The sequence below is a fragment of the Epinephelus fuscoguttatus genome, linkage group LG9, assembly GCF_011397635.1.
Source record: "Epinephelus fuscoguttatus linkage group LG9, E.fuscoguttatus.final_Chr_v1".
NCBI classification, from domain to species: Eukaryota; Metazoa; Chordata; class Actinopteri; order Perciformes; family Serranidae; genus Epinephelus; species Epinephelus fuscoguttatus.
Window position 1 is genome coordinate 26,414,846 of NC_064760.1, and position 27,878 is coordinate 26,442,723.

Consider the following 27,878-nt stretch of genomic DNA (forward strand, 5'->3'; position numbering starts at 1 on the left):
TTCCACACACTCGCTCTCCGTCTCCGCAGTGCTGCCTGTCGACGAGGAGTGCGTTTGATTGTTGCAGGGCTCAATGGCGGACAGAGCAGGATAGTCGCGTTAGCACCGAGGACAATAACATCTCGACTGTGTGAAATTCCTGGCGCGACCCGGTCCGCCGCTGCGTGTCCCCGGGCTGTAACGGGCTCTCCTTTGCACTTACGTTGAATACAAAGTCGCCGCAGCTATTCTCTTCTTGTCTCCTAGCATTCTTGAGTTCCCATCCCAAGCGGAGAAGTTGCACTGTTCATGGTGGCTCACTAAAGGCAGCTAGCTTGCGAGCAAACCATGGGGGACTCTCTCGAATTGATAGGGAAGCGTCTGATTTTGCTCCTCGACGACGGCAGGTCCGCGAATGGATCCGAACCGGAGCAGGCTGCCTGGGCCCGGGACTGGCTCCGGGGAACGGTGCGGGCAGTGAGCGTCATCGGCCTGGCCGCCCCGGAGGGTAGCGGAGGAGAGGCGACAACAACAACCAATGCTGCAGGGCTGACGGTCAGTGTTTACATACAACTGGTGCCGTACTGCATCGCTAAACACCCACCAATTAACGAATAACACGTAGACTAGCTATTAAGTATGTATTTAACCTCGCTGAGCTTGTTTTTAAACCGTCCGTGTTGGTACATTTGTGGGCAGTTAACGTAAGCTCGCGCAGATATTAGCAAGCTACAAGTCGCAGGCAGTTGGGCGAAGCTAAACTCGAGGCCGGGGATTTTCTGGCCTTTGCTTTGTTCGCCTTTTAGCTCGTTAACGGATGATATTAAGCTCCACCAATGTTACTCGTAACCCCGTAGCAATCGATAGCAAAGCACAAATGCGACAGGGAGACGCAAACGACCATGGTATTGTAACAAATCGCCGGCAAGCAACGTTGAATAACCGCTTTAGCTTGTCGGTTTCCACCGTTAGCTAACGTTAGTCCAGTGAAAGGCCTCACAAGTTCATATGAGGGTGAACCCAGTAATTCCTTCGACTTTACTGTCGGCTGCACATCGGTGAAATTTAAGACGAATGCAAAAGTTTGTAAGCTAATAAACTCCTGAGTGAATGTAAATAATCTTCCCATGCAGTTTAGCCTACATTTTGCAGGACAGCGAAACTGCTGATGTGTAAAAAAATTTCGGGTGGTGGTGAGTGACCTACATTTAAGTGTACACTTCATAGGTAGAGTGCAGGCTCTTACAATAATAATCAATTGTTAAGTTAGAAATATTTATTTAATTTAACGTTAACACTCTGTTAGTGCAGTAGGCTACTTTAAAAAGACAAAGCAGTGATTTATCAGAACCAAGGTAAACTGGGTTAAAAGTCAATTACATTGTAGAGTGAGGATTGAATTAAAGACTGTTTCACTTAGGCTATTGTGTAATTATTAAAGTAAAAATAATATTTTCCAAGGTTAATAATCAGTGACGATCCTTTGGGTTGTTGCAGAAGTGGGTTTTTAATTTTTAAAATACTACTAGACTCATAAAATATTGAACCTGAAGTATTCTCTCTCTGTAAAATAAAAGTTGCAAGGTGCACACTCAACAAAATGGATGTTTGAAGAAATGTGGTCTGTTAATGTTATAAGCATTAATAAGTCTTTTTTTCTATTTAGAAATATTTTCATCTGCTCCACCATGATTTTCAACCTCAACAAGATTGATATTACAATCATATTTAAGTCTTTGATTCACAAATGGGGTGGTAGTTAGAAACAGATTTGCTCCCATATTCACTGTAGCGAAACAAGGACCTGTAGGACTATGCTCTTGTTCAATAAGTTTGAAATTCGTTTCAGTACCTTGCTGTGTACAGTATGTTGTGGGTCACCAGGGTTTGTTTCAGTTTTTGTGTAAAGATTTAAAAAAGGTGCCTTAGTTTACCTCCGATTTCCACAGCCCCACTGACATGTCGACTTGATCTCAACCACTCAGGGCAAATTCCAGTTCTCTGATGTCACATAAGCTTGACGAACAACCAGCATGACAACTGGGATGTGTAGAAAAATATACAGAAACGTGTTTACGTGCTAACAGTTTTTAAGATGTGTTGTTGGCAGGCTCAATAAAGTGATCTGAGCAGAAGATGGCAGCGCAGATTGTTGGCAGAAGGGTTTTACATGTGTTTTGAATACAGCTTGGTAATAATTTAGACATACAAAAACTATGATGTTTAGGTCTCATCTGGAATTCTGCTTCTCATCATCTTTGACGACTTACAAGCGAGTTTTAGTACTAGTGGTTTTTCAAAGTTTTTCTTACAGATGTCAGTGTAAAATGTCAATACCAGAACCTTTTTAATGAAAAAAAAATTAATAAAATTCATCCACTAGATCCAGATGCAAGTAAAACTAAATTAAAGAATAAAAAGGCCTGCACGACAATGTAATAGAAATCAAATGTCTACATTTGGTCAGACTAGAACCAAAACTGACTGAATTTTCTGACTAAGACAAGGCCTTCTTCAAAGGGGAGTCTCAGTAGTTTCTGTATAGACTTTTGGCAGTCTACTGTGTTTATGTCTGGCATTTATTGTATCTAAATGGAAACTAGAAGTTGTGAGTATGTATGTAGATGGAGTACATTTTCGCAGATCCTCACAAGGTTCCACAAATTGAGACAAAAGATGTGTCCACTGTAAAATATGTTGGATCAAAAGAAAATTTGCTGTTATCTCAAGTTTTATTTTTCCTTCTCATGAATGCACAGAAGTGCCATGGAGAACTCATCTATTTGCTGATTTGGTACATACCCCAGTTTAAGAGTCATGGTTCAGTGCAAGTTCGGTACAGCGGAAAAAAACAAATGCTTGAAGTTGTGTCTTGGCATTTATTTTGTACAGACAAAAGTGCAAATTTAGAAGACAGACAAACTCCTCTTGCTGGGGACTGAGGTAACATTTTGCCCACTGGAAACTTTAGTTAAGTAGTTTCATTAGAAGAACTAGGAACATTTTAAACACTTGGACTATGTATTACACTATAGCAACACTGCACAAGCACGTAGTTTCCCGAAAGGCAAGAGGGTTGCAGTAGGCTAGAAAACTTAAAAAACATTTCTTATGGTATGAAAATGAAAAGAATACGAAATTTAACTTGTGCATTAGGAGGTGTGTTTTAATTACTTCCACTTTGGCTATATTTAAGTAGAGGTGCAAACATTTGCTTCATGCTTCTTTAATGTAAGAATTTGATGCTATTCTTTCTCACACATGATAACAAACTGAATAGCTTTGTATTTTTAAAACCTACAATTTGAAAACGTCACCTTGGGCTCCAGTAAATGACACATGGCATGTTTTACTATTTTCTTTTATTTCATTGATCAATTAATGGAGAAAATAAAGAGCAGATTAATCAATAATGGGAAAAAAACATTAGTTGCAGCCCTTATTCAAAGCACCCAACATTTCTCATCCCCATCTTGGCACATCTGGAAGATGCCATCAAATGTGCATTAACATGTTGGATATGTTTCCATTCACATCCCCTACAACAGTGGAGCAACTCGGACCCACACCATCGTCATCTTACACATAACTCTCTCTGATGCTGTTGTAGCTGACCAGGAACCCACAGACAGGTCTTCTGGCTCTGGCACTCCATTTGCACTTGCCATAGTAGGACTGACTCTTGCCAATCAGTTTGTTGTGCAAACCACAGCACTTGTTGCTAACAGTGTATGGCTAAAAGTTTTCGGGCCAAACTCATGCTTATGAACTTTGGTTCCACAATACATCCCTCAAGTTACATACTGTGTATTCCACGTGTGGCTGCATGCACTGGACCGTGACCCCTATATTGTGATGGTTCGGTATGAATACGTGAACTGTTACAGCCCTACAAAACACAAAAACATGCTCAATTGATATCTCAACACACCTTTGTAATTGAATGTAAATCAGCTCAAAAGACAAGACTGACACTTTTGTTCTCCACTTGAAATAACACTATTCTGTCCCATCTCTGCACTACTCACATTCGCTGTTTGACAAAAACCGCTGTAGTCAAAAGCTCCGATGTCTCTGTGGTGTTACTTCACTCAAGCTCACAAAATAATAAACCTCTGCTATCAACTTTACAACCATGACAAATTGGAGGTGTCATAGTGTCTTCGGTAAGTGTGGTAAAAGTCAGTGGTACGAATCTTGCAAACAGATCATGAGATGCGGGAGACCAGCTGTTGCCAAATTTACTTTGTGATTTTGTGTGGTAGTTAATTTAGATACTGAAAACTTGGCTAACGACTATCATTGTCCAGTCAGATTATCCTTTGAAAATCAGTGCACACCACTTTTATTCTGTTATTTTGACAAAGAAAAGAGGACATATTTAACTAAAATATCTTGCATAAAGAAAGAGGGTAATGTACAGGATTTGTGTTTATTTGTCTCATTAGATCTATTGCAGTTTCAGTTGCTACAGTGTCGCCCCTTCCCTCTCTCATGAATTGCAGTTAAGGAACCATTGAGCCGAACACTTGGCAGTGATTCAGACTGAGAAGGCTGCGTGTTTTCACATTGGGCTGCTGTCGTGTGAATGCGCCCCTACCCCTTTAAACTGCTTTCTGGGGCTTCTCAGTGGTCAGCAGATAAGTTTGTGGTTGTTCTTGGCAGCTCACAGGGCCAATAGTGTGTATCTGTCAATTCTGTGAATTGCTAACAAAGGACAATTGTGCTCACTAAACCTAAAGGTTAATAAAAGAGATACTATCAACTGAGACATTTAACTATCAGTGACTACTTCGAGTCAACTCATGGATACATTTGTGAGCAAATTTTGAAACAAACTAGAATTCAGGTGCAAAGTGGGTCAGTAGGTAGACACTAGTTGCACAGTTTCAGCCCCATTTACAGGCTTTACTTATTCATGTGCTTTAAGTCTGCAACAGTGGACTATTGTGTGTGTTTGATGCCATGACGCAAATGTTGTCATTTTTATGCATCTGTTTAAGGAGGCATTAGGCTGTGCTTTCTTTGGTTGTCTGTCTGTCTCATTCTCGTGAATGCACCATCTCAGGAACAACTGTTGGGTATTTCTTGAAAATTTGGCACAAATGTCCACTTGGACTCAAGGATGAACGGATTAGAATTTGGTGGTCAAAGGCCAAGGACATTATGACCTCACAAAACACATATTTGGCCATAGCTTAAGAAGTTAGGCAGACTTGAAAAGTATACTCAGTAGAATACAGATCTTTGCCAGGTGGCTGAGTTCCAGCTGCGAAACGTCCGTCGGAGCTGATCACGGCCACTCTAGACGATGCATGCATTTTTTAAATCTTGTATCATGCTTTAGTTTAATGGATCATAACATATCAGGTATGGAATCATTCTACAGATGCTTCGTTTCAAAATGAGGCCAAACTTTTCTATGGATTTAAGATTTCGAGCCACGTCAAAGGCCAAAATGTGACCTGCAACAGATGTTAAGGCTTCTGTTGGTCAGCCAAGATGATTTCTGGAGCAGTCAGTGATGGTGTAAAGCAGTCAATAAGAAAGGGTTTTCAGCAATTGGGAATCACCACAGCCACAAGAGGTCTTTAAGCATACGGTCATAAATGTGAACACGAGATATTGGGCTGATTGGTCCAGTAGTATGTGACATAAGCTGCAGACAGACACATTCGGCCAAACGCATGATCCCCTCCAGGCTCATAATGAAAGAAGCCTTAGGAGTAGTGACAGAGGAGGGATCCCCAGGACAGACAGACAGACAGACAGACAGAATAGACCAACATTACAATATACACTCAAGATGACTAAATTACACGTAGACTGTAAATGTATATGATGAATTGATCAGGGAGGATGATAAGCAACCCCGGTGTCACCAAACCAAACAGACCTGAGCCACATGACCTCGACCATCAAGACCTGGAAGAGCACAGACTACAAGCAAAGCTCAAGCACATCATTCACACAGGAAGTAAAAATGAACAAACACACAGAGGGAGAGAGAGGAGAGGGCAAACTGCAACTTGACTGGTTGGCGGAGTCATACAGGCAGTAATTCTAGTTTAAGGTTGTTTTACAATTTAAGCCAAGTAATCATCAACCTTTTCTTGAAAACCAAAGTAGCTAGATAAGTAATGAATGACAGGCACTCCTGCTGTGATCCTGCCAGAGGGCCTGTCTATGCGAGTCAGTGAGTCACATCCTAATTCTCTGCAAAATGAAGCCCTTTATCCAACTCTTATTCTAGCAGTGAAGGGGCCACTGCTTGAGACATCCTATACAACTCTGTGCGATCATATTAAAACAATGGTGTGTATAAAATTCCACATCATGAAAAGATTAAAAAGAAAAATGACCAACAACAGAGACTGGAATTTTGCTTTTCTAGTATTCTCATTTTATCAAACTGAGCAGTGTTGTTATCAGACTGTATTATCACAGTTATGAAATGCTCTTTCGGGGGGGGGGGGGTTACTGGTATACAGGCATTGCTTTGCTAGTTGATTAAATTTTTGTGAAAATGTCAAATTAGTACTTGGCCACTTAAGAGGCTCTGTGTGGCTGCCTGCACTGACAGATGGTAGCTTGCTGTCCACTTGAATTCATTCTGGATTGATCGAAGTGTGTTTTGTTACTTGCATAACTTGCACATCTCTCAACCTTATACTGCATTTTTAATGAATTTGATTTACCTTGGTTGCCAAGGTAGCTGTCTTTTATCACTTAAACGCAGTTTGTAACCTTTGCTGCTAGGGTTTTCTTGATCAAAACAATAACAAAGGTCGAAGTAGCTTGGGAGAATGAGAGTTTTCTTAATTGTAACACAGCTACTGCTGCCAAAGAGAATCTAACCGAAGTGACTCAGGCAGAAACTTCAGGAACTTCTGCGTCTACTAATTCATACAATGTAAAATGTCATAGGCTTGTGCTAATAACGTTAGCATGTTATATTTGTTCGGAAAACGTGTTTAGTAAAAGACAGTTGTTTTGTCGGTGAACCTTGTGAGCTGTAATGGAGCTGAGTTTTGTAACTTTACCTTTGTTAAATGGGTTGTTGCTGTTGTCCCTGGCTTCACATGAGTAGCTTGTGCTAAAACAGTAGCTTGTTGTATTTGTGGGGAAAATGTGTCCAGATAAAGACAAGTGCTTTGTCTGTGAAAGCTGCGAGTTATAGTGAAGCCGATTTGTGTACTAGTGCTTGAAATTGTCGCTATTAAGCCATGTTTAATGTGTATTTTGGGTGTGTTTTGAATCAACTAAACTTTACAGCACTTCACAGAAACTCCGCTGCCGACTACTGTTTTGGAGGTGTAACTGCAGAGTGACACAGACACGCCACCGCACAAGTATTGTGGTGTTGATGAAGATTCTCAGTCATCCAGGTCATGGTTATCTTAAGCGCTGTATCCTAGACAACTGGACTTGCAGGACTGGTGCCTGCAACTCTGCACCAGTCCATAAGAACTGAAGAAGCCTCTTGGGTGAGAGGTGAAACGTCCTCAGGAAACTCAAGAATGTCCAGTTGCCTACGATATAGCGTTTAAGACAGCTAATGTAGTGTTAACTTGCTAACCTACCATTAGATGAGTTGACTACCCACGCAGCTACTCTAACTAACCTTGTATGGCATTTCCAATCGTGGCATAGCCCAACACTGTTATCCAATACTAAAAATAACTTCATGAGCCTGTTAAACGTTTTTTCATATTATAACATTACCGCATGCATTAGCTTGGTGGCTGGCATTAGCCACTTGTCATAGTTGCGCACTGTAGTAAGCTGGATCGATATCAAACTATCATATCAATAAATAAGGTCTCTTCTGGATTATTGTGTTGCAAAATGGCATGCAATTAATGAAAAATGAGCTGTGTGGCAGAAAATGTGCTGCATTACTGTTACCGAGCAAAACTCTGACATTGTATGATTTAACATGATGTATAATTTTGTGTTTCCCAAGAAAACTATAAAAGTCATAATTTATAGTATTCTTAGGGTTCCCCTTGAAGTTAGAGCAACTAGAAGGGGTAAAGGTTGACACCACTGACAGGTGACCAAATGAAACACATTGTTACCTTGAATAAAATCACAGATTTCTCTGTATGAACATGGTTAGAAACATTTTGGATAAATGTTCTTATTTTTTATGTTCTGCTCCCTTCTGTTTTCCTGGCTGCAGGTATATGTGGAGTTTGAGAATGCTGTGCAGCGGTGGTCTTGGGTACAGGTGTATGATGGCGGGGTGAAAGCCGTGTTGGTGGAAGACTCCATTGTTTGGGCCAATCGGAGTGATGGTACTGGGACTGCTGGAGCCCCAGCACTAGCGTCAGCCACAGCCTGGCCTGCTCTGGTGAGTGCTCAGTTGGACAGTGGACGTAAACAGGACCGTCTGCATCACACATACATGTCAAGCCTTGAAATAATCTATTGAAAGAGAAGTTAGGCATTACGACGAGGCCAGATAGTCCCAGTGCTATTTGCCAGCCATGGTTCAATTTGTATTCAATAACTTAGGTAACCAACTTAAGCAACCAAATCAACTAATTTTAAGTAACAAATATCCTAGCAATTTCCAGAAAGTTGCTTTCATGAATGTACTGCTCTCTTGTCAGAGAGTATATGCAGAAAAAAGGCCCCTTTTTTGTTTACTCCCCTGATGCTGAAACCTTTGTTGCTGGGCCAAGTAGAGGGCTGTTGAATTGGTGAACATATTAAGTGTTTTCTACCGGGTCAAAGAATTTCACGTTTTCTTTTTCCTTAGGTCTTCCGCCCTCTAGTGGACAGAGTGGGTTTAGGATCGTTGGTTCCTGTGGAGTACTTTGGAAACAAGAATTTTGAGTTCCTGCCTGATAACAAAACTGTCCAGAGGTTTGAGGTGTGTATGTTTGTTTTACAGTGTGTGTTAATCCCTCAATAGTTTTAAAGGCTACAAGGATTAGTTTGTAAACCAGTTAGTTGACTTAGAACTAATTATGCCTCAGTGTTGGTGACAGCTGTGGCCAGTGGCTTTATGTTTTAAGTTTGTCCATCAGTCCATCTCATTCTTGTGAACCAGATATCTCAGAAACGCCTTGAGGGAATTTCTTCATATTTGGCACAAACGTCTACTTGGACTCAAGAATGAACTGATTAGATTTTGATGGTAACTCAAGGATTCATATGCTAATTATGGCATACAATCACAAGGTGGTAATTCTAGTTTTTATAATGGACTTATTATTGAGGATATTAAAAATTGCCAGAAACACTTTCTGGTCCAGCTACTCAGATATGATTTTATTGCTTTTTTCTTGTTTCATATGATTGTAACTTGAATATCTCTGTGCTCTTCACTATTCATGAAACAGAATAAATAATTTCTTGGACAGGGTATTTGTTACTTCTCACATTTTATCAAATGATATACCAATGAACTATTAACAGCAGTAGCTGTTAGTTGCAGCACTAGGGTTCTTTCCTGTAATATTCTAGCGTGAAGTTTCACATTATTGCTGTATCACTGTCACTATTTCAGAACAGTGTGCTTTGTGTCCTTGTGCAGGTTGATAAAGACATAAGACACCCTTTGGTGTTGGAGCAGCCCTCCCTGCAGGCTGCCATCTCAAGCTGGCGTACTGACTTTGAACTGCAGGAGATCTTCAGGAAGGGTAAGAATCAACCTTCACCAGTTTTTATGTTGTTTTCCTTTACTACCTCCATGTGCTCCTCAGGGGTGCTATGTCTTGATAGTGTTTCACATGTTTTATTGTGGGAACTTGCTGAAATGGGCAACCTTGAAATTTCTGTTCATTTAAAATGCTTGAACTTGACATATGTTATAAAATATATTAAAGGTAATGCCAGTCATTAAAAGCATGACACAGATGTACTGACAACAATGACGATGAATCATTGTGTTTCTGATGCTGGAGTGGCAACTTACTAAATTTAAGAGGCTTTCTCCAGCCTATATTGTCATTGACTTGTTAGGTGAGCTGTGTCATTTAAACCTGCCAGAATGTAACTCTTACTCATGACCTATTCCTGCCCTCAGGTTCATACACTATTCAAGGACGTAGGGTTCGTGTGTACCAGCCAGAGTTTGAGGATTGCTGGGCCTCAGGACTGGTCTCACAGCACGACCCTATCTCACACATTATGGAGATAACCTTAGATAAGGTAAATAACGCTGATGTTACAAGTTGATTTCGGATGCAAATTATCATATATATTTAGGGATTGAAATTCCCAAACCAGGGAGTGTGCAGGTCCTTAAAATGTCTTAAATTCAGTTTTATAATGTTAGGCCTTACAACTCATTAAATAGACTTAAATTTAAATTAGTGAGTTCTTAATTGCAGCAAACATTTTATCTAATTTAATTTATCCATCTTTTGATTTCTTTTTTTCCAAAATGAATCAAGCTTTTCCATGTGAAAGTAGGAGTGTGTCTTTCTCGATAATACTGGCATGTTTTTTAAGATCAAATGAAAAATTGATATTGTAATATTTGGACTTGTTGACATATTGACGTCATACTGCTACCCACGGCAACAACAAGCACGGCTGAGAGCGAAATTATTACTGACTCTGCAGCAGTTCTAGAAAGAGGAATGTCTTAGAAGGCATTACATTCAAGTGTCTGATACCTGTGGACACCCAGCAAAATAATTTGACACTCTTGATGACTAAGATGGATTTAGATTGAACTACAGTCCTGTGTCACTTTCAGATTGGATAGGTTTGATTTAAATGACTGTATTGCCTCACTTCTTGTCTGTATGTCAACGGCTACCTTTTTCCTTTAAGTAATGGAATATAATGTTACACAAAGTCTTCTGGAATGGGCGAAAGCCAAGAGTAAAAATGACTGGCCTGAAGTAGATCTAGAGGTGGATTTGTACTTCCCAGTTTGCACAAATAGAAGCTTCCTAAATGAATGCTTATGTTTTGCCTAAATATATTTGAGTCATGGTTTGAAAGGACTTTCTTTTGTGCTGTAGGGTGAAGAAAACCAGATGGTAGATCCTCGCGTGATACATGTCATGCTGGCAGAGGAGGAGGTAAGGTTGTCAGAATAACTATAATCTTTTAAGTGGTTGCACTGAGCTCTATTTTTTTTTTATAGTGGTTTAACTATTTTCATCGTTAGATAGCGATTTTTCAAAATGTATAAACAGAATTACTCATTAACTTTTCAGCTTGGTAAGAATGGCCGGCGAAGGAAGGACAGTGAAACAATGAAGGGTGACAGCGGACGCAGACGTAGGACTGCCTCCGAAGGCGAGGATGACTTGAACTTGAAACGTTTTAAAGGAGCAGGAGATACAGGAGCTGATGGGCAAAACTGTGGTGACTCCAACTCCAAAACTCCAGCGGAAGGGATGGGGATCTGGGGTGGAGACTCTGGTGAAAAAGTCAGCAGCACAACCAAAAACGGAAGCCCTTCAGAAGGAACCTTTCCTCAGGGCAGAGTGTCGTCCCCCAACACCAATTCCTTACTCCAGATGGACCAGTCGAATGCTGCTTCTCCTCGTTTTCCTGCCCATGTCAAAGAGAATGGTCGCTCACTCTCCACACAAGGGGCAGCGGACTCCACCACTGCTGCTCCTCACACCCCCACTCCTCCTCCCCTCAAACCAGCCCCCTCTCCCTTCTCCACCACATCTTTCCCCTCACTAGGCCAGATGCCAAGCCTGGTCCCTGGAGCTCCAGCCCCCAAGGCCTCCCCATCCCCCCAGCCAGACCGAGAGGAGGCCTCCCAGTCAGCTTATTCTAAAACAGCTGCTCTTGTTTCCCCGGGGCCAGTCACCATTTCTTGGACGCGTGACAGTGGCCCAAGTGTGGCACTTTCTGCTTCTGTGGGTTTTAGTCCTAAAGCCCCCACCTGGGGAAGCCAGACTGAGGTAAGATGATCGATATGATCCGCACTGCCAATACATTTATATGCTGCCTTTACAAATCATCACACTTTTGTTTATGTTATTAATAACATTTTACTGTACCACGTTGTTTCTCAGGGCTCTAAAACAGCATCAGGTTTTGCTTCTGTCTTTGGAGATGTTACCTCTCAGACCAACGGAGCTCCTACCACTACCACAACCTCCCAGGACACTCCCAGGCCCTTTGGCTTCAGCTTTGGCGGAGCAAAGACTGAGGCTAAATCCCAGCAAGACCAAAACTTGTTTTTCCAGTGCATGACCCAGAATTCTGGGTCCAGCTCAAGCCTAGCTGCTGGTCAGACCCAGTCCAAGGACACAAATTACTTCACCGCAGTGTCTGAGAGCCTGAGTAAGGAGCCCCCAAGCCTTTTCAAGTCTGCAACCTCCACTGAAGGGCTGAAAAAGCCTGAGCAGCCCAAAGTGCCTGAGACCCATTCAACGGGAAATGGCGTACTCAACAAGTCATCATCGACCTTCCAGGGCATGGGAGTTTCTGCAGGAGGAAGAGGCTCTGGTCTCAGTATTGGTGGTCTAGCTGCAGCCTCTGCAACTCAAACTACATCTAAGAAGAGCAGTAATAATGGGACTTCTGTGGGGGGCTTAGGGCTGCAATCTGGTTTTAATACTTCAAATAGCCATCAGAACCTTTTCCTGCAGGCCTCTAAAGAGCCTGCTAATCCATTTCTGGCATACGGAGATAAAACCCCCCATACCACTTTTGCCGGCCTGTCAGGGGCTGAGCCACAAAACCTTGGTGCTGCCACGGACAGCAAGCCAAACCTGTTCACTATGGCAGAGCCACCGAAGGGGATCATGTCTTCCCCTTTCCCAGCACTCTCAGCAGCTGCTTCGTCACCCAGCTCTTCCTCCTCTCCAGCACCAACCTCATCACAGAGACCACAGAGTGAAGGGACTGTGACAAAAGTGGAACAGGATGTTGGGGAGATGCCCACGTCCACCTCAGGCTGCCCTATGTTTGGAGGCACCGGCCCTGGTGGAATGGAGGAGGTTCCTGTGTCCTTCGACCAGAGCCAGTCTCAGAAGTTTACCCTGGAGGAAAGAGGCCAAACGTCCAAACGTGACTCTGACTCCAGCAGCAACAGTGACTTGTCAGACCTGAGTGATAACGAGGAGGGCCCAGAGAAAGGCCAGATCCCAGGAGCACCACCACAATCTGCCAAGGATGCGGCCATGTTGCAGAAGTCAAAAGTCCAAGGGGCTGCTAAGAGTCGTCCACGTAACAAGCCTTTCAAAGGTAAGTCTTGTCCTCGTTTTTTAGTTTTGGTGACAAACTAAGCAGTAAAATTAACACCAAGTTGTGTCCTCCAGTGGGCCAGTCTGTACTAAAAGACCAGAGCAAAGTGCGTCGTCTGAAGCAGTCTGGTGAGTCCTTTCTTCAGGATGGCTCCTGCATCAATGTGGCCCCTCACTTGCACAAGTGTCGTGAGTGCCGTCTGGAGCGCTACCGTAAATATCGCTCTACTGAGGATGACAGCGATGATGACGACGACCCAAATGTGTCCTGTCGGTTCTTCCACTTCAGAAGGTACACGTTCATATGTTTTTGCACTGCTCAATGTCTTGTTTTGTGTACTTCAGCATCAAAGAGGAAGTCATAGAAATTTATCAGAATAAAGGCAAAAGTCATCCATCAAACAATGACGAGTGTCTAAATTAACCTTGTTTTTTTGCCTGTGACCAGGTTGGCTTTCACTCGTAAAGGTATACTGCGTGTGGAAGGCTTCTTGAGTCCTCAGCAGAGTGATTCTATGGCCATGGGTCTGTGGCTACCTGCACCAGCTGTCCAAGAGGGCCTTGACCTCGATACATCCAAGTACATCCTGGCCAATGTGGGAGACCAGTTCTGTCAGTTGGTCATGTCTGAGAAGGAGGCCATGATGATGGTGGAGCCTCACCGTGAGTATAAAGACACCATTTGTTCACTTGTTGTGTTTTATCTTTTGTCCTACCTTTTGTCTCAGCACTCAACCTGACCGAGGTTTCTACTTTGGTCTGTCCTTCAGAGAAAGTGGCATGGAAACGTGCTGTGCGAGGTGTCAGAGAAATGTGCGATGTGTGTGAGACCACCCTGTTCAACATCCACTGGGTGTGTCGCAAGTGTGGCTTTGGAGTGTGTCTTGACTGTTATCGGCTCCGCAGGAACAGGCCAAGGGAGGGTGAGTCATTACGGTGATACTTATGAAACTTTAGAGCTAAGTTAACCAGTTCACTACAGTGTAAGTGTGTTAACCTGACTGTTATGTTATTGCATATTTTTCTGATCACAATAATAGATACAGTTGTTGATGTCAGGGTTTCCAGGGTCTCCTGGAAGATTTTAGTGTCCCGGAAAAAATGGGAGAAATTCTGATCAAATATTATATGCGTTTATTGAATAAACTCATGCATATAATAAAAATATTTCCTTCAGATGTAGATGAAGGTCCGGAGGATGAGGTTTTCGCTTGGTTGAAGTGTGCCAAAGGCCAACCTCATGAGCCACAGAACCTTATGCCTACACAGATTATACCTGGGACAGGTAACATGTACATTATGACTGATTATGACTGTACAATCATCAAGTATTAGTACATAGAGAGTTGTAATGATTGGTTTTATTGCCTTTCTTCTTCAGCTCTTTACAACATAGGTGACATGGTGCACTCAGCGAGGGGCAAGTGGGGTATTAAGGCCAACTGTCCCTGTACCAGTCGACACACCAAGCCTCTAGTACGCCCTAGTGCCCCAAATGGGATTTCACAGGTATTGTGCCACATCATCTTTTTCTTTGTTCGTCTTTTCTGCATTGTGACAAATGTTTAGCTTGAATTCCCCAACGCCTGCTTGTGGTTTTCTCAGCAGTCTACAACCAGCAGTAGTGGTGCCCTCGCAGCTGCAGCTTCTGGTATTGGCACCACCCCAAAATCAGAGGGAGAAACATCAGCGATCAAAACAGAAACTACACAAACATCAGCACCATCAGACAGTGGGGGAGGAGAAAGTGTGGGCAGTGTCAGTAACTCCACCAGTGGTACGTCCTCCCCCTGTAACCTCACCCAGTCCTCTGCCAAGGAGTCACGCTCATCAGGAGAGGGCAACAGCTCTGCTCTGCACTGGCTGGCAGACTTGGCCACACAGAAAGCCAAGGATGACACTAAGGGTAAGTAGGAAGGAGGAAATGCTGAGTCAGTGTAATCTGTGTGCATTAAAAAAAGTCAAAATCAATAATAAAATTGAAGTTACATCACCATCCTCTTGCCATCTTCTTCCAGAATCTGGTACACTTCGCTCCATGATGAGTCGAGACAGCCGGCCTCCCTTTGGCCTGGACTCACTCAGTGCCCTGTCAAAGCCTTCTGCTTCCAGCCCTAAGCTATTTAACAGTCTGTTGCTGGGCTCTAGCATGGCCCAGTCCAAACCTGAGGGCTCCAGTCTCCGGGACCTGCTCAACTCCGGACCGGGCAAACTCCCCCAAGGCCCTGGCGAGAGTGGGGTACCATTCCCCTCTGTCTTTACCTCAGCAGGCGTACGTACAAAGCTTTTGATCATTCATGTAGTTTTATTGAGTTTGAAGTGTACACATTTATACCAAAAAACCTATCAGGAAGATGAGTTTCTAATTGAGAGTGTTATAAAACTGAAAAAAGCAATATGGAGATAGGAAGAGATGTGTGTTTAGATATCAGTGGGCAAAACCTGTTTTCATTTCCAAAAATATAGTGAGTCAGCTGAAAACATTTTCAACAAAAATACTTGAAAATGTAAGAAAACTAAGATCAGGAATAACTGAGATGCTTATAAACTGTATTTCTGCCTTTTACTGGTGTAGTAATAAAGGAACACTTTGAAAATACCAAGGTGGAAAATACTGAAAATGTATTACTTAAAAAAAGACAAGGCCTTTTCTTAAGTAGCAGGATAATAAAAAAAAAAAAAAATCTATTTTGTCTGTCAGAGTGACAAGCTGAAGAGCAGCCTCCCAAACTTCCTGGATCACATCATCGCCTCAGTTGTGGAGACCAAGAAGGCAGAAGGCCGTCGGACCGGGGCCACTGAGGGGGGCGAGCTCGGTGTGTTGGGGGCCCGCAAAGATGGAGTAATGGGCCTCAGTGTTTTGGAACCACATACCTCGCACTCCTGGCTCTGTGACGGGCGACTCCTCTGCCTACAGGATCCCAGCAACAGCAACAACTGGAAGATCTTCAGAGAGTGCTGGAAGCAGGGACAAGTAAGAACCACAATTAGTGTAACTCCTGAGGCATGGGAAGAAGCTTTACTGTACCAACGTGTTGTTCTGTCATCTGTGTCCAGCCCGTGTTGGTGTCAGGGATACATAAACGCCTGAAAAGTAACCTGTGGCGACCTGATGCCTTCAGCTTGGAGTTCGGAGACCAGGATGTAGACCTGGTCAATTGTAGAAACTGTGCTATCATCTCTGATGTAAAGGTGCGAGACTTCTGGGACGGCTTTGAAGTCATCTCCAGTGAGTGCACAATCTATTTTTCCCAAAAATATATTCATTTGTTGTCTGGATTAATTGATTAATTGGTGTGTCTGCCATTGTGTTATTTGAGCTCCTGTTTCTCTTAGAAATGGCAGCTAATGTGTTTTTCTGTGAATGCAGAGCGACTGCAGGATAGTGAGGGCCAGCCCATGGTGTTGAAATTAAAGGATTGGCCTCCTGGTGAAGACTTCAGGGACATGATGCCCACACGGTGAGGAGCCCAGAAATATGTGCTCACCAACCAAGCTAATGGTTTCAGTCCCTGAGTAGTAGGGCTGGGTAGCATTTTAAAAATTACAGTACCAGTACAAATACCAGTACCCTTAATGTGACGTGATGTCAGTAGAGTACTTTATTTGATGTTTTTCTACTTCATTTGCCACCCATCATGCCAATATAAGCATTCAGTTGCTTAAAATGCCATCACATGTCACAGGCGTGTGGTAGAGCCATACTTCAAATGTTTTCGTGGCATCTTGGCATGCTGAGCTGCCAGCTCCATCAAACACAACGCGGTAGTGTGATCACACATCATATGAAACAGCTGCAAGCAAAACCATACAAATATACATTTTTTCTCGACCTCTGTACAAAAAAGGATCAAATGCAGGTATCATTTGACTGGAGAAGTCTCTGATACCCAGCCCCAATGAGTGGATTATTTACAAATGTGTTACACTAATCATATATATTAAAATGTATATTAATTGAAGTTATTGCATTTAAATGCCAAAATGAGATCCACTTATTTTTTTAACCAGATCATTTACAAATTATTGGTCACATTTGGAATCTGTTGTATTTATTAATGTTTTTTTTTTTTTTACACACAGACTACAATAGGTACATTTAGCCTTTATTAGATTGTTTATTTTAACATTTTTTGTTTAGCCATTGTGTAGACTCACAAGTCAGTCTTTAGACGCTTTGCTTAACTAAAGACTGATGTCTTTCTCCTTGATTTTGTGTTTAGATGGGCCGACACAATTTCAGAGTTTAAAAAAACTCCCTACGTTGCAGAACCAATAGTAAATTTGCAGGGCAGTCCTTCGGTGGCTCGCTGAACTCTTGTGCTTGTAAACATAGTCTGACTAGAAAGACGTGTAGCGGTACAAAATGGCTCAAGTTGCTGTAAGTCCTTCATTTCCACAATCTTGTGGACTGAGTACACGTTTGATAAAACGGAGTTAAATCTCTTGGCATCCATTTTCAAGCTCTCCGTGTGTTTGTGTCCTTGCAGACGAGAAAAGGGGGAGCCCACATTTCCGGGAGGGCGTGTCCTTTTCAAAAATGCAAGAGGCGTTGCTTTGTTGCCAGCCGGTGTGTTAAACACACTTTAGAAAGGAGTGTCCCCAGACTATCAGAAGGAGATCTCTGATTGTCTGGTGGCGAGACTAGCCATTGTGGTGCTTTAATGATCTGTACCTGAATTTGGTACTGACATATATATATACTAATATACTAACATAAACTTGTGAACATGTGGACAAACCACCATATGTTGTCCATGTTACTTTGATGAAAGTTTAAGATATTCCACACATGCCCATAAATGCAACCAGTCATTTCCCTTCTAGATTAAAAAGAAAGTATGAATCTTAGCTTAGTTTAGCTTTGGGGTCTTTTTTTTGTTGTTAACCAATAAATTATTTGCAAGGTGCAAAACACGTTTGTGAATTGGAGTTGTGATCGGACCTACAAGAATCATGCCCAACTACATATGAACTTGCATAGTTTCTGTCAAAGCCTGACCCGAGCTCGACCCCATGGCAGCAGTCTTGGGCCCAAGCCCGATGAGAAACCTAAAGTTGTACTGTAAAAGAAATATACATTATGTTCTTTAGTTTTACAACATGTATTACAAGCCAAGGGATCACGATTCTTGGCACCACTTCTCTTTGTTCTCTTCTTTATAATAGTAATCTGTCGCCTCGTACACAACACATTCGGCAGAGTGGGCTGCGCCCCTTGGTGTGTCTAGTGCGCAGGGTGTTCCATGGTGATGGAGTGCACAGATGATCACTGCTCTACGCTACATGTTACGCACATTGCTCCCACTACTTCAGTCTTTTAAAACTCCTCCATTTATGCATGAAAACTGCCAGTTTCATTAAAACAACATCACAAGGGTAAATTGGTGAGAGCCCAACCTGATTCAAGCACGGGGGCAATAATGAGAAATTACAGCCCGGCCCGGGTCGGCTCAGGCTCAGTTTGGCTCAGCCAGAGAATCAGAGCTCTACTGTGTATCTTATTGGTGTTGTTCTTCGATGTTCTCTCATACTTTTCCCAGGTTTGACGATCTGATGGAGAACCTGCCATTGCCTGAGTACACAAAGAGAGATGGTCGTTTAAACCTTGCCGCCCGTCTGCCCAACTTTTTTGTGCGTCCTGACCTTGGACCTAAGATGTACAATGCCTATGGTGAGAAGGATTAACTGACTGTGACAGAAATGTTTAATTCTCAGTCATCTCAGTTGGATGTCTCATCTCCTTCTCCCTCTGCTTCCATCATCCATTCATCTTCATCTTCTCTCACTTCCTTATTGTCTTTCTCTCCCTCAGGCTTAACCTCGTCTGAAGACAGGAAGGTGGGAACCACTAATCTCCACCTGGATGTGTCTGATGCTGTCAACGTCATGGTCTATGTTGGCATCCCTCAAGTGGAGGGAGACCCAGAGCAAGGTCAGTGGACTTAAACACACTTTGTTCTGCTCTGTCTTGTTCTGTCCCCCTCTCTCACTCACACACACATTTAATAAACGTGTTACAGGACATTTGTACGATGCACCATTAAATGTCATTAGAACCACTAATTACCCCCCAAATACATGATTTTTTGCCAGATCAAATCCAAGACATTGTCTAGAGTATATGTAGGAGAACCCATTTCTAACACTGGACACTATTCACTCATTCCTTACTGAGCAATCCTAAAGAATGTTGTCACTGATGTTTCCCAAACGTCGTGCTTTTACTGTTTTACTTGCCCCAGGCTTTATTGGCTTGGTTAGGACCCTGAAAAGACCCTGCTGTTGGTCTCACTCATTTGCATTGTGGTAAAATTTCTCATTCACAGAGGCAGATATCAATGGACGCAAAGGTCTGTAGACTTTGAATTGTATGACTTCAGTAGCATGCCCCTGTTCTTGACTAACTCCCCTTCTTCACTCCTCTACCCCATCCTTTTGTTATTATCTGTGCAGTAGGGGCCAGAGCACCTTGACCCATCTGTTGGTTTCTAGTGTGGCATGCTTTGTACACTTCCATGTACATAAAACCTTTATTAACTCCTTAAATTATTACAAGTGGGCACTGAAATTTCTATTGTTTCCCTTAGGAGATCCGGACGTTCTCCCCCTATGTAGATCTCTGGTTTGGGTGAAAAAATGTATATTGTTTGGGGTAACTTGTACTTGTACTGGGATCTTTAGTTCCTGTTAGCTTGGGATGGGCTGTGCTCTGGTCCTTACGCCATGGGGGAAACATTTGAATAACGGGCACCGAGAATTGGCATCCCTACTCCCTCACAGTCTCCCTGTTACGCAGTGTCACAGTGACACTCACACACACCCCACAGTGTGACAGTGTGACCATAGGCATGCTGTCCTCATAAACCAGTTCGTCTTCTTAGTAGGAGCAGGGGATTTTACACACACATCAAAATAAACTCACATGTACTAATTTATCCTGGCAACTGAACTTATGTCTGTGAAGGAATCATTTGTGTGAGACCAGATAATAATAACTGTGTCAGTACACACACACACACACACACACACACACACACACACACACACACAATGTTAATATAAGTTCTGTCACTGGCCACCTAGCTAAATGCATACACATGGTTAGGTAGCGAAGAGAAAGATGGGGATTACCAGTTTTGATTTGACACAATCACACACGTATATGTTTTCACTCATCATCTCTGTAGAACTATTACTAATAAGTCATAAATCAGCTCTGTAAATGAGAGGCAGCAGTGTTAGCTGCTGTGTACGATCAACCTCAGGCTGTGGATGTAAACATTGTGTCGGTAAATGTGATTGTGTAGTCTGTAACCTTTCTTTACCCCTGTGGTTCTCAACTAGTTTAGCCACATGATCCACAACCCAGACATTGTTAAAAATTTGAACAACTGTCACTGATTTCACAAAATTAATAGTTCTGCAGTTTACAGTGCTTTCATGCCAGAGAAACATAAGCCCTGTTATGGGATTTTCATGTTTTGCCAAAAGTTATATTAATAGTTTGTGCTGAGACACATTTTCTTGTGTTTTTATCACAGTTTTATGGGGAAAACATGAACACAAGGGGCTGCTGTTTGTAACGTTTGTGTCATGACAGCCACATGATGCAGCTGCAAACAGTATTTAAGAGAAGCTCTGGAAAATCAGTTTACTTAAGAATAAAACTGTTCTGAAAATGGATCTTGTAGTTATGGACTATAATGCACCTGTGTGACCTACAGTAACATTGGTTCATAAGCCACCAGTTGAGAACTACAAATTAGCGCCATTTTTGTCAAACAGTATGATGAATGTACTTGACGGTCTCAGTTATTCTCAGGTAGGGCTGAACGGTTAATCACATTCAAACTAACATTGTGATGTAATAGAATTTTAAAATTGCAAAAACTGCCATTTAAAAAAACCAAACCAAACCAAAAAAAGTACCAGAACAAAAGCCACACAAAAGCCGTGATGCTCGCAGTGTCCATGTCAGAACATTCAAGGCTGGGTTTAAGTTTGATCCATAAAATTGAAACAAAATATGCTTGCTGCACCTTTTTGTTGTTGCCAGGCAACCACACCAACACGTTCTTACACTAACCTTCCAGTGTAATCAATCCTTCGTTTCCCCCCCCAGTTACTTACTAAAATGTTCAGGCAGAGGGTACTTGCTGTAGCTCTGGTTGAGGGTGAGAGGCTGTCAGCAAATAGTGTGTCAGGCACAGAGAAACAGAGATCTATGTGGGTACACAAGACCCCAAAAAAGAGGGCAGATCACAGGGAGTACAACCAGTTGGTCCAGGAGCAACATTTCCAGGCCTATTTTAGGCTGTGTAGCTCTGGGTTTCCAGCAAGCCCTACCACCAGTTTCTCCTCCATTGTTTGCTAAGTGTACACTTATTGTCGGGACCATGACGGAAAAAAAGAAGTCCTGAGTTGAAGTTTTTTCAACTTGTGGAGTTCAGAGTACTGTGGCAAAAATGGCAGGTGCCTAGAGAGCAGAAATGCAAGGCGAGGCGCGTCGCAATGCAAAAACTGCAAGCAAAAAGCTTCATTCTCACTAAAATCAATTACAAAAAGGCACCTCCAGCTGCTAAAACACTTTATGTGTGATCGGGGCCGTAGATTATTTTCCTGTACCGTTCAGCCCTAACCCCAGGACCGAGGCATGAAACGTAGAGTCAGTCATCAAACTGGAATAAAGACAAGACTGTAGTCTTTAGGTAACATTGAAAAATCAACAGTGTCCCCTCTAAATCCTAAAGAGGAAGCACCACTGTAAATTCTTGTCATCATAGAGACAGTGCTGATGACCCTTTGGTGCCCGGTATGTGTTAGCATTGTTGTTTATGTTTGGTCCTTCAGAGGTCATGACCACCATTGAGGAGGGCGATGTAGATGACATGACGAAAAGGAGGGTGTACGAGGGAAAGGAGAAACCTGGAGCTCTCTGGCACATCTACGCTGCCAAGGACGCCGAGAAGATCAGAGAACTGCTCCGCAAGGTCAGCGGCCAGTAAATCTTTTGTCTAAAATAGCGTCTGATCTCTTGAGCTGCAGTATCACTGGCTGAACTCGTCCTCTACAAAGACAGTGATGCGTTGTGACTGTAATGCACAAACAAAAATCAGAATGAAAAGTACTCCTCTTCAGAAAACTCTTTATGGAATCTGCATTAATTTAAGACTACTTACATCCTGTTCATTTATGCCAATCTGAATCCTGATAGGTTTATCCTCCGCTACGTCATTGTTTATTATACTTAGGTATCATCAGCTGGTTTCCAACAACAACCAAAGATAGTGGTATGATTCAGATTAATTAGCGGCTTGATGCCATGGTTTATTTGTGTCAGGTGGGAGAGGAGCAGGGTCAAGAGAACCCTCCAGACCACGACCCCATTCACGACCAGAGCTGGTACCTGGACCAGGTGCTCCGCCGCAGGCTCTACGAAGAATATGGCGTCCAGGGTTGGGCCATTGTACAGTTCTTAGGAGATGCCGTATTTATCCCTGCTGGAGCTCCACACCAGGTCAGTTATGTTATGTTAAGGAAGCCTGCTGTAGATATCCATTTATTTAGGTGAGTCATGGTACATATATTTATCTCGTTTCATTAATATATTTGTCAATTCTGTGCTCTTCCTTTCTTAGGTGCACAACCTGTACAGCTGTATCAAGGCAGCAGAGGACTTTGTGTCTCCTGAGCATGTTAGACACTGTTTCAGACTGACCCAGGAGTTCAGACACCTGTCCACTACTCATACAAACCACGAAGACAAACTACAGGTCGGTGTGCTTTTCTCTTGTACAGTTTCAGTGTCACATTTAATGCATCCAACTAACTAAAGAATGATCTTTGTTTAGTTCTGTTTTAACACTATGTCACATTTATGTAACCTTTGTAATCTGATGGTTAGATGGACAAGGAAAGTGATTAACTCAGACTGGGTTCATTAGATGTTCAGAGTAATTACATTAAAATGTCTAAATTAACAAATACATTTCAGCTTGTACAGTTTATAAAATACTGAAACATGAATGTAGCAAAAAAATAAAAGCAAAACAAACGAACTGAAAGTGAACAACCATTTATGTTTTTAAATCCATTTTCTTGAATCATTGGAGAAAATCTTCAGCCATCAGTTTGTGATATTAACTATAATTGATTTCTCAACATTATTCTGCAGAATCAAATCTGTTGAATAATGTCATGATGGGTAGTTAACCATGGTGGTGACTCTGGACTCTGGTGACACTGTGATTCAATATAATTCTGCATTTCCACTGCATAAACACATTTATAGATTCATGGTTAGTGTACTAAAGTTAGATGGCTATTGGCACACTTCCACTTCGGGGAAGCAGAGGATTACCAGGACACATAAAGGCAGCAATATACTGCTGTGGATGGTGCGTTAGTTTGGTTCCAAAAGTCACACAACAACACAAACAGACGAATGGATCAGGTGCAGCGGTAGACCAGCAACTCCTCTTCTTTGAGGTTAAATTGAGGTAAAATTGCCTTTATGTCACCGTCTTCAAAGCCACCAGACTCCATTAACAAAAACAGTAATTTTACCTTACATCACACTGGAGTTGCTGTTATACTGCTGATTTGATTGTTTAGTTTGTTTGTTTTATTGTGTGATAGAGCTGGGCGATAAAAACAAAAATTCATATCTCTGCATTTACAGGCCGACTGCGATGCACAATGTATATTTTGATATTTTTTACAAAATGGGCTCCATGTTTTCAGTTGCAAGTCAAAGCCACATTTGAGATGTTCAGGCAGTTTTATGAAAACAGACTGTGATCAAAATAAAATGCAAAGACAGGGATTTTATTCCTCTGTTTAAAAAAAGTATGCAGCTCTACAACAGTTTAGTGCAACACACACCACCGCTATACGCCGCACGTCAAAACGCCCTTCTCCATTATATTCTATGAACAAACCCACACCAGCGCCGCTGCGAGAAGCTAGTCAATTGTGGGTTTCATTTGCAGCTTTCAAAGGGGTATCTGGATGCTTAACGTTATTAAGTTTTTCAAATTTTTAATAAGACGATTTTGATAAACTCACCTGTGAAATCCAAGTTGTTGTTGCCTCAAACTTTTCCTCTTCTTCCGTTACTAGCAGTTGGCAACCGTTGGCAACTAGTGTAGGTACAGCCACCTAGCGGGCTGGAGTGGGAAATACACTTTAGTGTCGACGGTGCCGCTGCGTACCACTGCCAATGTGTGTTGGGGGACGGCACTTGACGGCCGCAGCGCTGGCGGCAGTGTGTGTTGCACTTTACACCTCCAAAAAACCAGGTGCTGTAAAGTGCTGTAAAGTTTAGTTGATTCAAAACACACATTAAACACACATTAAACATGGCTTAATAGCTTCACTGTAACTCGCAGCATTCGCAGACAAAGTGCTTGTCTTTTGCTGGACACATTTTCCCCACAAATACAACATGCTGATGTTTTCAGCACAAACCTATGCCATTTTACATTGTATAAATTAGCCTAGTGGCTAGTGGACTTTTCCTGTACTCATAAAGCCAGGGACAACAGCAACATTTAACAACGGTAAGGTTACAAAATTTGTCTCCCTTACAGCTCACAAGGTTCACTGACAAAACAACTGTCTTATACTAAACACGTTTTTCAAACAAATATAACATGCTAACGTTATTAGCACAAACCTATGGCATTTTACATTGTATAAATTAGCCTAGTGGCTAGTGGACTTTTCCTGTACTCATAAAGCCAGGGACAACAGCAACATTTAACAAAGGTAACGTTACAAAATTCGTCTCCCTTACAGCTCACAAGGTTCACTGACAAAACAACTGTCTTATACTAAACACGTTTTTCAAACAAATATAACATGCTAACAAGCTTATGGCATTTTACATTGCATAAATAAGATTTCCTCTACTCATATGAAGCCAGGATAAATCACACACAAGATTTAAATTGCAATTTTGTGGGGGCTTTACTGTCTTCACAATTTATTGTTTCTTATCTGTGTAATTTCAGTAAATGAAAGCCTTGTTTCCACTGAGGGAAATGACTTCAGCTTACAAAAATAGACAGGAGGTCTGTGTCACCGTGATGTGTAGTTACATCTCTTCCCCGATTGTGTGACTTTTGGAACTGAACTAACATGACGTACACAGTTGCAGTGTCATCATGCAGACACCTAGGTAAGGTTACGTGGGAAAATGTTTTTGGAAGTCCTCGGAAAAATACCATTTTGATGCTAAATCACGCATACTGAGACCATTTTGAATTTTCAGATTTGAGTACTCAAGGAACAAAAAATGAAAACGTTGGAGCCGCCCTTTGAAGGAATGTGTAGATATCCATAGGTGACAAAAAGTCTGGATGATGGCAAAACCAATAACAAGAACATTTCCTCCAGTATAATATAGCCATATTTTCAGTAAGATAACTGTTACCACTACTTGACAGTGATATTACATCTTATGGTATATTGACAAACTTGACACAAGCTCAGATTTGTACTCTACTTATTCATTGAATAGACTAACTTTTGTGAGGTTTGTTAAATATAAAACAAAAATCGCAGAAAAGCACAGTGGTATACTTCAAAGTGAAGTGTAGAAAAAAAGCCCCAGTCAGTGTGAGGCATTGTAGCTGTGTTAACGACTTTCCTGTTCCTTTTTGCCTCAGGTGAAGAACATCATCTACCATGCAGTGAAGGACGCTGTTGGGACACTGAAGGCTCATGAACCTAAACTATCACGCCCTTAGGTCCTGTCACATAACGCTGTCCCAAAACAACCAGCCTCTGACGACCACTCCACTACACACACTAACACACACACAGTATACATTACACACCTACATACACAAGTACACGCTGCAGAGTGCAGAGTACAAACATAGAGTGTAGGTTCTTTTGGGGCAGTGAAGATCTGGGTTTGGGGGAAGAGAACATTTGATTTGGGATTAGATGGGGAGGGGCTAGTCAGCGCTTTGATGAAGGAAGTCCTTTATCGCTGTTACACAGTACGCTCAAACTTGTCTAGTTGTTTTCCAATTATTATTTTTGATTAACTCTGTATTTAAGGTCAGTGTGTTTGTTCTGTTGTTTTCATTGTATATGTAAGATGTGAGAGTAAGGGAGGCGTAAAGCTGCCGTGCCTTTGGAGCAGAGGTTCAGCTACCATATAAGTGACTGACAAAATGTGAGTACCGGGCTAACTTTCCTATTTTGATGACGTTGATATTATTTTCTTCAATAGGAGCAAGGTTAACCTGTTTTTGTAGAATTTTTTTTTTTTTTTTTGAGTTTTTGAACACCTGATTGCTTCTGCCCTCTGTGGCTGATATGAATTTGCGAAGCAGCTAGTGAGGGGAAGCAGACCAAAGTTTTGTATTTTCTGTTTTCTTATTTCACTTTTAGAGTAAGAAGTCTTTTCTTTTTATACACCACACGGCAGTGATCAGAAGGACTTCAGACAGGGCAAGTTTAAATTTTTTTGGTCACCTATCTTTGTCCCATGGGCTGAATGAACTGCAGACTTCCAACAACGTTGTTCAAGAATCACAATTGCAGCTGAACAGAACTACTGGCCATTAACATTGTATCAATATATATATTGATCTTAGCAGTCTCTTTGATTTTTCACAATAAAGTTTACAAAAACTACTGTTTGTTTAATGGTTGTTTTTTACCCACAAAACCTCTATGCATGGACAGCCAGCGTGTCTATAAAATATGTACATCAACTAATAATTATTTTAATATCAGTACTTTTTGATCGAGTCTAAAAAAGATAACCGTTTACACTGATAATAAAACAGAAAATCAGCTAATCCTAAAATGTGAGAGCAAATATTTGGAATTATTTTCTGATGATAAACAATAATTAAGTGACTAAAATAGAAATAAAAATCTGTTGATTGACAAATCGAATACTTGTTTCAAAACTAGAATGAATGTCTCATAAATTTGAGGTCCTGCGTGGTGAAATACAGTCAAAATGAAGTTACGGAAGTATTTAAATGTTTCCTCATTTTAGGACCAAAAATTTTCATTCTGAAAAAGATACTTCAATTCTCAATTTTTCAGAGCTCATCTTTGGTCTTACTTTCACTCTTGACTAATGAAGGCAACAAAGTACCATTTATCGTAAGTGCTAATATCGTAGGCAACTGGACTGCTGCTAATATCCTACGATATTAACACTTAACGATTACCATGACCTGGATGACTGAGAATCTTCACCGACAAAGTTCCATTTAGTTTTCCATTAGTTTTAGCTTAAATGTGTTACAAATGTGATCACCACACACTAGTACAGTGGTCCCCAACTGGTGGGTGGTGGTCCATTGTGAATGGACCGCAAGTGACTTGCAAACGTGTCAAAAGAAAAAAGAACAACACACACTTTATTTTGAAGGACGGCAAATTTCCAGCACAGAGCTTTTATTTTGAAGTGGCGTTACCTGCTGTAGAGTGAGTAACTTATCTGCTGTAGAGTGAGTAACTAATGGAAAGCTACTTGATCGATGGTGATTCCCAAAGTTGAGGAAGAATCCTTAAAGGAGGCTACGCCATTGAATCCAGTGTCAAGGATCCTTTGAGTTCTGCTAAGGAGCGAGTCCTTCCTTCAGAGAATTTTCAAGGACACGTGTGTATCCTCAGTGGGCATAAAGTACCCACAATTCTTTGTGCATGATTTGCTGGAATTGAAGGCGGGGCCTCTTC

The 27,878-nt window shown here is 41.8% G+C and overlaps 1 protein-coding gene across 3 annotated transcripts; it reads left to right on the forward strand.

The window, feature by feature from the left end:
- kdm3b (lysine (K)-specific demethylase 3B) lies at positions 1-26,816 on the forward strand. Of its 3 annotated transcripts, none has more exons than XM_049585362.1 (25): positions 1-534; positions 8,165-8,335; positions 8,747-8,860; positions 9,527-9,632; positions 10,019-10,143; positions 10,968-11,027; positions 11,166-11,870; positions 11,985-13,161; positions 13,236-13,452; positions 13,609-13,823; positions 13,931-14,083; positions 14,338-14,445; positions 14,542-14,669; positions 14,766-15,066; positions 15,179-15,432; positions 15,862-16,134; positions 16,218-16,389; positions 16,531-16,621; positions 18,704-18,834; positions 18,976-19,095; positions 19,490-19,513; positions 22,014-22,153; positions 22,504-22,680; positions 22,802-22,936; positions 25,835-26,816. In XM_049585362.1, the coding sequence occupies exons 1-25, from the start codon at positions 328-330 to the stop codon at positions 25,913-25,915; spliced, it is 5,385 nt and encodes a 1,794-aa protein (XP_049441319.1). In that variant the 5' UTR covers positions 1-327; the 3' UTR covers positions 25,916-26,816. The 3 variants fall into 3 exon arrangements, with proteins under 3 accessions (XP_049441319.1, XP_049441320.1, XP_049441321.1); XM_049585363.1 differs by having other exon boundaries at positions 14,769-15,066; XM_049585364.1 differs by lacking the exon at positions 19,490-19,513.
- Positions 26,817-27,878: the final 1,062 nt, after the last annotated feature.

Coding starts and splice junctions, on each gene's coding strand:
- kdm3b (XM_049585362.1), top strand. CDS start 328: ATGGGGGACTCTCTCGAATTGATAGGGAAGCGTCTGATTTTGCTCCTC. Junction 10,144..10,967: donor TGGAGATAACCTTAGATAAG/GTAAATAACGCT, acceptor TTTGTGCTGTAG/GGTGAAGAAAACCAGATGGT. Junction 16,135..16,217: donor AGTGCTGGAAGCAGGGACAA/GTAAGAACCACA, acceptor ATCTGTGTCCAG/CCCGTGTTGGTGTCAGGGAT.